Consider the following 10673-nt stretch of genomic DNA (forward strand, 5'->3'; position numbering starts at 1 on the left):
CATATGAGCCTGAATATCACTGTTACCTCCACAGTCAGACAAAGACCCGAATGAGGGATTACGACTTGAGCTGGTAAGAACCCTGCTTCTCCATGCATGGTTGGGGGAGTGGGGAGTGGGGGGTATCTGGGTTCTGCTGCATGGAACTAGGAATGTCCCGACCCCCGTGGGCGGCAGTGGGTAGGATCAGGCATGTCTTTCCCACCTCTGCCTCTCCTCTGCTCACAGCACCGGTTGGTGGATGCTTACTGTGATCATCATCAGAATGAACCAGAAGGAGAGGACCAGGTGGGTCACTGTGTCCCCCACTCCCCTGCTCTCTGCAGTCTGGCTTGGGTGGGTGATTTCACGATGATGGTGGCGAGGAGGAAGAGGAAGGTGCTACCACAGGTTTGCTCATTCCCTCCACTGGACAGACCCCTGCAATACGCTCATCTCTCGGTTCACACCTGTGTGGCCGGTGTGTACACAGGTGAGGAATGCGGAGGCCCCCTGGAGGCTTAGGAAGGCGTCCAAGTCATTGGGCGTATGCATGACAGTGCAGGGGGACCAGACGGCTGGTCCCCAGGCCGGTGGGCAGGACCCAGCTATGGGAGCCTTGGTGAGCCTGGCGAGCTAACAGCGGGGGGCTTGGGGATAAGACTGAGCGAGGGAGGGGCTGGGAGGATTTTGAACACGTGATTTTTCCCCACCAGGAGTGGTTAGCGCTGCGGGAGCTGGAGGTGAGTCTGGGCACCGCCCCTCCCCGAAGCTGGTTCCCCAGGGCGGGGCGATGCACTGTCGCGTTAGGGGGTCTGGGCCCTGGGTCTGGGCTCCCGGCTCCCCTGGAGCCAGGGAAATGACGGGGGACTGCAGACAGCAGCCAGCAAGAGCAGGTCCGTAGCCTCCACACCCCGGTCTCCGCAGGACGGTGTCGACGAGGCCTTGCTCAACACCGTGGACCTCAACTACCAGAACGACAGTCAGGTGCGTGAGGCGCCCATCGCGGCCTCCTTGCTTCCCTTCCCCACCGGTTCTGTCTGTCTGAATCTTGGTGCAGCCAGGTAAGGACACAGCCCCGCTGAGCGGACGCGGGGGTCTGTTGGCAGGAAGTGGGCAGCTTCCGTCCGCGGGCTTCGTAAAGTTGGGGAGGCCTCAGTGCGGGCCAGGACCTGAAGGGCCCCCCAACCCCGTCCCGGCAGGACTCCTCTCCGTTACTTCCCGAGGTGCAGCAGGAATTGCGGTCCAGGCTTGGGAGGTCGCCTGTCATTTTCCTTGAAGACCAGGACTTCGAGAGCCGGGATCCCAGGGAGTCCTTCTTTGACAGGGTCCTGAGGTTTTTTCAGAGGCTGCTGGGCTGCCTGCTGCAGAAGTGGCGAGCCCTGCTGGCTTGGTTACGGCGCGCCGTGGCTGCTGGCATGCGGGCCCTCTGCCGCGCGGTGGAGGCCGTCTGGAGCACGTTTCAGGATTTCTGTTCCTCCACGGCGCAGGCCCTGGGATTTACCATCCAGGCCTAGCCAGAACCCCCTGACCAATTTTGGTCTCCGGGTCTGACCCTTGCTCTGGCTCCCGTGTTTTAATAAAAGTTCGTGGAACCCAGAGTGCCTGTGGCGTTGGGAGCAGGGGGCCCCACAGGTGGGGGCAGGGCACGTGTCACATGGACCTGGGCTGGGGTCCACCTGACCACTCTCTAATCTGTACATGGGACACGGGGGTCACAACATGGGACAAGGGGGTCACAACTGGTCACGGACTTGCTGTGAGGACTGGAAAGTGGACGCCTTGCTTGATGCATGGTGGGGACTGAAGAAATCAAGCTTGCAGCCCTCGTTTCTTCTCCTGACCCTGGTCTTCATCCTTGCGCTGGGCCACAGAAGCTCCTCTGTCTTCCTTCCAAGATCAGAAACCTTGGGGTTGGGGCACAGGGTGGGAGGGAAGGGGAGGGAGGGTGTACCCCTGCCTGGGCCAGGCTGAGAAGTGGCTTAGGGTGGGGCAGGAGTCCCATCTCAGGCCTGCGGCTGCTGTGGCCTGCAAATGCAGGAACTGAGGGGAGAGAAGGCCTGGGGGGAGGTTAAGACCCGGGCTGGAAGGGCTCAGCTCAGCTCGTCATTTCTTTCTTTTTTATTTTTTTAAGATTTATTTATTGATTTGAGAGAGAGAAGGTATGGGGGAGGGACAGAGGGAGGCTGATTGTCACGCAGACTCCGGCTGAGCTGAGCTTGGAACCCAGGGCAATGCGGGGCTCCTGAGCTGATCTGAAAGTGAGACTCAACTGACAAAGCCACCCAGGCACCCCTCTTCCCTTCCCCCACGCTCCCGTTCCCCCCCACCCCCACAGACTTCCTGCCTGTGGCAGCGGCGCACAGATTTTGCACTGGGAGTGTCTGGCTGCAAACACTCCAGCACCCTCCCCACACTCCACACCCCCAACTCCCCCCCCCTCCCCGCATCTGAGAGCAGAGCTGGAAGAAAGGGGGAAAGGGGCGCCTGGGGCAGGGGACCAGGGCAGGGCCCACTGTCTGAGAAGGATGCCCAAGGTGGGAGAGGCTTGGGAGACAGGAGGCCTCCCGGACTGGAGGCATTCTGAGTCAGCATCCCCCTTTCCTGTCTGCCACCTTCTTCACACCCTTTTGGATCACAGGCATAAACTCTTGATTCTTAGAAAAATCGGCTCTCTGTGGGCCGCCTGTGCGTCCCGTGGGAGGAGGTAATGGTCAAAGTGTGCCCTACTAGTGGCTTCTTGGTGGCCTGATCATGGGACCCTGCTTACTTAGCAGGAGAGGGAGTTGGGGGAACTTCTCAGCCCCAGCCTTTTCTTCCTGAGCAGAAGGCAATCTAATATGCGGGTTCTTTTCTGCAGAGGCCCATGGTGGCCCGCATCTTCTTTCGCTTGTGGGGGGTCTCTCTGATAGCGTTTTACACTGGAAGGCCCATCTCAGGCCTGAGTCCGCAGCTTCAAGGGGGCACCCAGTCCAGGGCCTGAGCCAGCATTTACTTCCCCTCGGCCATGACCTCTCTTCCCACTTCCCATCAGCATTCAGGTTGTTTTAGATCCTTGCCCTGCATTTTCAAGTGACCTTGTGTCAAACTTTTCCTTCTCAGGCCTTCTGCACTGATTTCCCTTGAGAAAAGCCTCCTACAGTGCTAAAGCCATCAGGGGCTTCTATGACCCCAGGGCCCCACCAAAGTCACCATCATCCAGAGCCTCGACAACTTCTAGGCTCTTCTAGTTGGTTTCCCTGGACTTGCCCCTTTCAAGCCAAAACTATCTAGCACCAAGGTCAAAATAATTCCATTGCAAAATGAAGTAACTCCCTGCTTAAAATCCTCCCCTCTTCCCATCATAAATAGACTCTGACCTTGGCCTCTAAGTCCCTGTCTGTGTCATCAGGTTCCTACAGGGTTCCCTCAGGGACAGTATTCTTCAGCTGCCTGCTCAGCAGCTCAGGGCCTTTGCACATGCTGTTCCCTCTGAGGGGAATGTCCTTCGTCCAGTTCTTCTGTGGTTGCCTCTCCCTTCTATTTCGGGCCTCGTTCTCAATAGCTCAGCACATTCCCTTGTATGTAGTAGGTGCTCAAGAAGTAATAAGGCCTCCAAATGCTGTGGGTTCTCCCAACTCCTTACTCTCTCAGTTGACTAAGAAAATTTCCTTCTTGAAATTTTCTTCCCTGGAGCCTTCCATGAGTCTAATTTGTTCTGTGACATCAGGTGCCTCTCTGTACCCTGCCTAACCTCCTTCCTAACCCCCGAAAGCATAGATCTTCCCCAGGCTTGGGGCATCCCACTCACTTGCGCCCAAGAACTATCTCTACTTTCCCATTTTGGGGAAAGTAGATTTGGGAACAGATTTTCCCCAAGTCCCGTGAGCCCTTGTGGACGAGTTCACTTCCTATTCACAGGCATCTGCGAAACAGCAATTACATGTCAGGGTGGAGGGACAAGAACAACTTAGAAAAGAAGAGTGTGGGTTTAAAAAAAAAAAAAAAGCCACAGACAGAAGCAGGGTGTGCTGTTTTCTGCAGCAGAGGGGAGCTGTTTTCTTTCCTGTGGTCTTAACAGAAGTCACATGATTTTAAGTCTGTCTGTTAGTTTGGAAAAAAACAGTCAAAAAGCCAAGGTTGCCTGGTAGGTAGAAGGTGGAGAAATCAGCCAAACCAGCTTTGAGTTTACAGAATTATGGCTTGTTAGTGGTCTCCAGCCCACAGCCCCACTTGGCCATCAGGCAGGTTTCTTCTCCTCTGCTAGCATCTTCAAGTAGAACTCGTTACCTACATCCCCAAAACAAGGTTTCCCATAAGAATCCAGAATTTGGGATTTTAGGGATGCCTGGGTGGTTCAGTTGATTGTCTGCTTTTGGCTCAGGCCATGATCCGAGTCCTGGGATCGAATCCCGCATCAGGCTCTTCATTCCATGGAGTCTGCTTCTCCCTCTCTTTCTGCCTCACCACCTTGCTTGTGCTCTCTCTTTCTTTCTGTCTCTCAAATAAATAAAATCTTTTTGGGGAAAAGAATGACACAAAATCTGTGATTTTAAAGTTTATTCCATTTTAATTAATTCGAACAAGCACTTGTGACTACAGGATACCGTATTGGACAGCACGGATTAGGGGCAGACACCAGAGAAGAAAAAATTCCAGGGTGGCATTCCGTGGCCTTATAGCCGACTCTGACAGCTGGGGCCCCTCTGCCACCCCGGCCCAACGCCTTTCCGGGGTGTTTGTGTGGGGGCGGGGCTCTCTCTGGGCCTGCTCCTGTCTAGGGTTCTGTGGAAGGAGCTGGGGTAGGGAAGGGGAAAAGGCATCCCTGTCACAGTGGGGAGGGTGACAGACGATATTTTGATGGATCTCAAAAAAAAAAAAAAAAAAAAAAAGTAATTTTCAAGAAGGCTGTTTTCCTTTAGGTACTTTGAAATACATGCCTGAGGCCAGGGAGAGATGCCTGGCGGAGGGTGGGTGGGGGGTGGGGCGAAGGGGGTTTGCTAACACACAGGGTTGGCGGAGCCAGAGGGAGGCCGGTGGAATGGGGAACCCAGACATCCTCCGCCGGCCTGGGTTGCCCAGGACCCCGGGAAGAGGCGCGCAGGGCTGGCCCGGCGGAACCTGGAGCCGCTAGTACAGGGTCTCACGCGCGTGGGTTCTCAGGTGGCGCAGCAGGTGGGAGTTGCGGCTGAAGCTGCGGCCACACTGTGCGCACGAGTAGGGCCTGGCCCCCGTGTGCACCAGCATGTGGCGTAGCAGGTTACAGCTGCGGCTGAAGCTCTTGCCGCACTCCCGGCACTCCTGGGGGGGCTCGGCCTGCCGGGACGCGGCCTCGTTCCCGGCCCCCGCGTGGGTGGCCAGGTGCCGCTGCAGGTGCGCGTTCCGCCGGAAGCTGCGGCCGCAGGTCGGGCAGCCGTAGGGCCGCTCGCCGGTGTGGCTGCGGCGGTGGCGGGCCAGGTTGGAGCTGTTGCGGAAGCGGTAGCCGCAGGTGTCGCAGGCGTGGGGCTTCTCCCCGGTGTGGATGCGCTGGTGGCGCGCCAGGTGGGCGCTCTGGCTGAAGCCTTCGCCGCACTCGCTGCAGCGGCAGGGCTTCTCGCCCGTGTGGCTGCGCCGGTGGCGGGCGAGGTCCTGGGTCTGGCTGAAGGTCTTGCCGCACTGGGTGCAGTGGTGGGGCCTCGGGCCGCCGTGGGTCAGGAGGTGGCGGGCGAGACCAGCCCGCCGCACGAAGCGCTTGCCGCAGTGCGGGCAGCTGTAGGGCTTCTCGCCGGTGTGCACGCGCTGGTGGCAGACCAGCTGGGAGCTCTGGCTGAAGCTGCGGCCGCATACCTGGCAAGAGAAGGGCCGCTCCCCGGTGTGCACGCGCCGGTGGGCCCCCAGGTGCTCGCTGCGCCGGAATGCCTTGCCGCAGTCGCTGCACACGTAAGGCCTGCGCTCCGGTCCCGGGCGCAGGCTGCCCGAGCACTCAGAGCACTGGTGGCCCTTGTCCTTGGCGTGGATCCGCAGGTGTCGCTTGAGACTGGAGCGGCGCTGGAAGGTTTGGCCACAGTGAGAGCACAGGACCACGGCCAGCTCGCGCGCTTCGCTCTTGGTCTCAGGGACGCAGGGGGCTTTCTGGTCCTGGGCGTGCGCCAGCAGGTGCTGCATGAGGTTGGCGCGGCGCTGGAAGCCCTGACCGCACTCGGCACACAGAAAGGCAGGCTCAGAGGAGTGAGTCTGAAGGTGTTTGTTCAGATGGGAGCTCTGGCGGAAGCGGTGGCCGCAGAGGTGGCACGCATGGGGCCGCTCGTCAGTGTGCGTGCGCATGTGCAGCTTGAGGATGGAACTCCGGCCGAAGCTCTTCCCGCAGCACGGGCACGGGAAGCACCGGGTGCCGGGGTGGGAGCGCCCCTGGTGCGCCTCCAGGCGGGCGAGCTCTCGGAAGCTCAAACCACAGTCTGTGCAGATGAATTCCATCGCCGGCTCCGACCTGGCCGCGTCCCCGACCACTTTGACCTCCAGAATGTCATTCCTGCCCGGAGGGGACCCTCCTTCACCAGAGCCACTGGCTTCAGGGCCCGGCCCCAGACGCTGAGGGTCGGGCTCTTCGGCAACCCCAGGAGCCTCTGCCCCAGACTCTGTAGAGTCGGCAGCAGGCCAGGCCACCCCTCTGGGCTCCTCTTTGAACTCCTCGTCTGGGGTTCTGTTTTCAAGTCCTGGGAAAGAAGCAGAAAACGGCAGGCATATTCCTGGAGGCTCCCAGGAATGGCCTAGAACCTCAGTGCCTCAAAGCAGACAGAAACCCGGGGTTCCTGCAAAACTGGTGAGCGGACAGAAGGGGAGGGTAAAAAACAGACAACACAGAATTTACCAGAGTAACCGCTTTACTTAAAAAAAATTAAGTAGGCTCCATGCCTAGTGTGGAACCCAAACTGGGGCTAGAACTCACCAGCTTGAGATCAAGATCTGAGCCGAGATCAAGAGCTGAAACCTTAACCCGCTGAGCCAGCCAGGCACCCCATGACTACCCATTTTGAAAGCTCAACATTAAGGGGTTGATGATTAGATCAAACACAATGAGCCTTTAAAATAAATGAATAAACAGCTGAAGGAAGGAAGAGATGAATGAATCCTCATTAAGATGGCCCGTTTTTACATTTTTTAGATTTTATTTATGTATTTCAGAGAGAGAGATTGCACAATTTCATGTGCACTCATGAGTGGAAGGAGGGGCAGAGGGAGAAGCAGGCTCCCTGTTCAGGCGCGACTTGATCCCAGGACCCTGAGATCCTGACCTGAGTGGAAGGCAGATGCTTAAGCAAGCTTAAGCACCCAGCTGCCCTCCCCCGCCCCCCGCACATAGCCCATTTTTAGCCCAAGAAGCCAAAAGTGAGCTTCAGGGACCACTCCTGAAACATAAAGAACCTTCAGTGGTTGTAAGCGAGAAGGACCTCTTACCCAGAGGGTGCGTGGGCCAAATCTTCTTTGCTGGGACATCTTCAAATGTCAGGGACTCCTGTAACAGAAGGGTGGGCAGAGACCCTTGGTGAGAGAGGAATGGGGTCCTATGACCTTAAGGGGACGATGAGCTTTTAAGGTTTAAATGAAGGAAGGCATAGATTTGCGCCAGCTGCAGAGGCCGAGAATATCCAGGGCAGAACATTCTAGAATGAGGGTACTGGTCTAGCTCACCAGCACAGCTGCCAGCTCCTGATCTCGGGAGTTTTCCTCCAGCCATAGCACAGGGCCCTGGGGGACTGACAGCATGGGGGGGGGGGGAGAAAGAGCTGTTAGAAGCCAGACTTACCCTTCATGTGGCTACAGGGAGTACACCTGTTGCCAGGTCCCCAAGAGAGACATTAGCTCCCGCCCATCCCCATCAAAGACGGGTCTGCGTCCTTCTCACCCTGCCCTCACATACCATGCCTCCCAGCACCCACCATCCGGGGGTACCAGCTCCTCACCAGTCTCTTGTAGGACCTGGAATGTCCTCTTGGGACCTGGGCTCAGCGACTGCTTTGTACTTGGGGGATGTCTCCAGGTCTCCAGCTCAGCGGGCTTGGAAGGTCCTGGCTGGGATGGCGGAGGTTCCTTTGCTGCCTCCAGGGCTGTGGGTCCTTCTGAGGACACTTCCTTTTTGGGGCTATGACTAGAGACCTGGGAAGAGCCCCCCTGTTCCTCCAAAGTGATGTCTGCCCGGGGACAATTCTTGCCAGTATTAAAACTAAAATCCTGTTCAAAACACATCTGTTAGGGGACAGACAGGACGAGGGGATAGTCCCTGTCCTGACTCCCAACAGAAACGTGACCAAGGAAAGGTGAGAGTCGGCGGAGTCAGGTTAAAAAGGAATTACAGCAGGGAGGGAAATGGAGTGACCTCTTCATGGGGCACTGAGTCCGTACCTGCTGTCCCGTCTCCGTACCTGCTGTCCCGCCCAGCTGGCCACCACCCTCTTACCAGGGGCCCTACGGTGCTGGACTCCCTCTGGACGCCCTCCAGCAGCAGCACCACCTCCTCGCCGTCCCTGAGCTGCTGGCCCTGCAGCCGAGCCAGGAGGTGGGGGGGCAGCGCGCTCAGGAACTGCTCCAGCACCAGCAGCTCCAGGATCTGCTCCTTGGTGCGCAGCTCTGGCCGCAGCCAGCGGCAGCAGAGCTCGCGGAGCCGGCTCAGGGCCGCCCGCGGCCCCATATCCTCCTGATACTGGAAGCATCTGAAGAGCTGGTGAGCCACCTCAGGCCGGGGCCTGGCCTCTGCATGCCGGAGGCCCTCCTGACCAGCAGTCTCCTCTTCCTCCAGCTTGACTGCTCCGAGCTGCTCTGGCTCTCGGGCAGCCGATGTGGGCTCTTCCAGCATCCTTCAGCTTGGGGTGTCTCACCGCAGCTGCTCCCACTCGGGTCTCTCCTTCTCTGCTCCCGCACCTGTAGTGTTGAGAAATGCCTAAAGGGGGGTTCCTGGGGGCCTCAGCCATTGAGAGTCTGCCTTTGGCTCAGGTCACGATCCCCGGGTTTTGGGACCGAGTCCCGCATCGGGCTCCCCGCTTCTCCCTCTCCCTCTTCCCCTGCTTGTGTTCTCTCTCTGTCAACTAAATAAATAAATAAGAAAAAAAATTTTTTTTAAAGAAAGAAAGAAAAAAAAAAGAAACGCCTAAAGATGTGGCCTCCAGGGGAATCACTTCTCTCTTTGGTCATGGGTAAGGGCTCAAAGAGCAGGACAGCCTGACCAAAACAGTAAAAGGCAGAGAAAACCGATAGCTCTGTCCCCCTTCCACCCCCACCCTGCCCCCCTGGAGCATTTAGAACTTCACATCGCTGCACCCGAGATCCAAATTGGCATTCCTGAGATAGGACATTCCCTGCCTCTCGGTGCTATGCCATAGGCAGTGAGCAGCACCACCAAAGGTCTGCCCTTGCCAAAAACGCTTCATGGCAACTCGATGAGCTCGACTTTAGACCCAGCTCTGCACCGCAAGGAGTGAGAACATGAGGGTTAGAGGTGTGGTGGGTAAGAGTGATAGTGTTTAAAGTACAAGCTCGTAACTAGGAAGTTACAGATCTAATGCACAATATAATGAATACAGGCAATAATAGTGTACTCTAGGGGCGCCTGGCTCAGTGGGTTAAGCCTGTCTTCAGCTCAGGTCATGATCCCAGGGTCCTGGGATTGAGTCCCACATCAGGTTCTCTGCTCAGTGGGGAGCCTGCTTCCCTACCCCTGCCTGCCTCTCTGCCTACTCGTGATCTCTGTCTGTCAAATAAATCAATAAAATCTTTAAAAAATTAGTGTACTCTAAAAATAAATAAAATCTTATAAAAAAATTAAAAATGCATTTACTCGAGAAAGAGAAAGAGAGCATGAGGCTTGATTCCAGGATCCCTGAGTTCATGACCTGAGCTGGAGGCAGACACTTACCTGACTGGGCCACCCAGGTGCCCCCAATGTGCTGTTCCTTCAGTGGGCATGAACGTTCGACAGTTTTAAAGATAATAGGTGTGCATGTGTGGGCGAGGGTGGGGGGAGCTCATGCATGCAGCCGGACATCCTGACTCTCAATTTATGGCTCTGGATGGGGCTCTCAGCGTCAAGGCCGAGGCCACCCAGGTGGTCAGAGCAGGGCTGAGCACCCATCTGGTGTTCCAAGCTCATCTCCCAGAGTTCCACCAGAAACAGAGGCCAGGACAAGCCAGAGAGCAGGGAGTGGTGGTTGCGTCTCCAGATGAGAGACCAAGACTAAGGTTTACAACTTGCAGAAATTTGGATGAATATGTTCCCAAGGCCGATCTTGTGGCTCTGCCCACTTCAGAGGCCTCTGGTGGGTACACTCTTGAGAGCTGGGTGATGGTCAGGAGAATCAATTGTTTCTCTTTCTTTCCTATTTTTTTTTTTTTTTAAAGTTCTGGATTCTTCCTTAGTCTATCCCCTGCAAAGTATCCATCCCCAAGTAGCAATAAAAAGTTCTAACTGGCCACCAGGGGGCAGTGGTTCCACAGACGCACAGCCTCCCTCACCGGCTTCCCAAACCCACACCAGCCCCTCTCCTGCCAGAGGGTTCCATGGGGAAACTCACTGTTTCCTGGTGCGGCAGCCCAGATCTAACAACAGGGAGATGTCTCAAGTTCGGCCTCACCCAGAGGACTCCGTTCAGTCCTTCAGCACAACCCAGAGGGCTTTCATTGTCCTGAATAGGCCAGCACTTCTGCTCCTGAGTTTTGAGGCACTTTTATATTTTAATTTGGGTCAA

The 10673-nt window shown here is 56.6% G+C and overlaps 2 protein-coding genes across 2 annotated transcripts; one reads left to right on the forward strand and one right to left on the reverse strand.

The window, feature by feature from the left end:
* Nucleotides 1–22: 22 nt before the first annotated feature.
* Nucleotides 23–1580, forward strand: IL32 (interleukin 32; the record flags this gene model as incomplete). The annotated part of the gene is made up of 5 exons (XM_032850073.1): nt 23–73; nt 229–288; nt 696–722; nt 907–966; nt 1182–1580. Coding segments are annotated over 5 exons (513 nt in total), but the record flags the coding sequence as incomplete, so codon positions are not given.
* A 3434-nt stretch (nt 1581–5014) lies between these two features.
* ZSCAN10 (zinc finger and SCAN domain containing 10) lies at nt 5015–8811 on the reverse strand. Its single transcript, XM_032850074.1, has 5 exons — nt 8393–8811; nt 7899–8166; nt 7627–7691; nt 7393–7450; nt 5015–6650 (listed from the first exon to the last, which is right to left on the reverse strand). The coding sequence occupies exons 1-5, from the start codon at nt 8786–8788 to the stop codon at nt 5089–5091; spliced, it is 2349 nt and encodes a 782-aa protein (XP_032705965.1). The 5' UTR covers nt 8789–8811; the 3' UTR covers nt 5015–5088.
* Nucleotides 8812–10673: the final 1862 nt, after the last annotated feature.

Source organism: Lontra canadensis, unplaced genomic scaffold, assembly GCF_010015895.1.
Source record: "Lontra canadensis isolate GAN:19392208 unplaced genomic scaffold, GSC_riverotter_1.0 scaffold305, whole genome shotgun sequence".
In the NCBI taxonomy this organism is placed as follows: Eukaryota; Metazoa; Chordata; class Mammalia; order Carnivora; family Mustelidae; genus Lontra; species Lontra canadensis.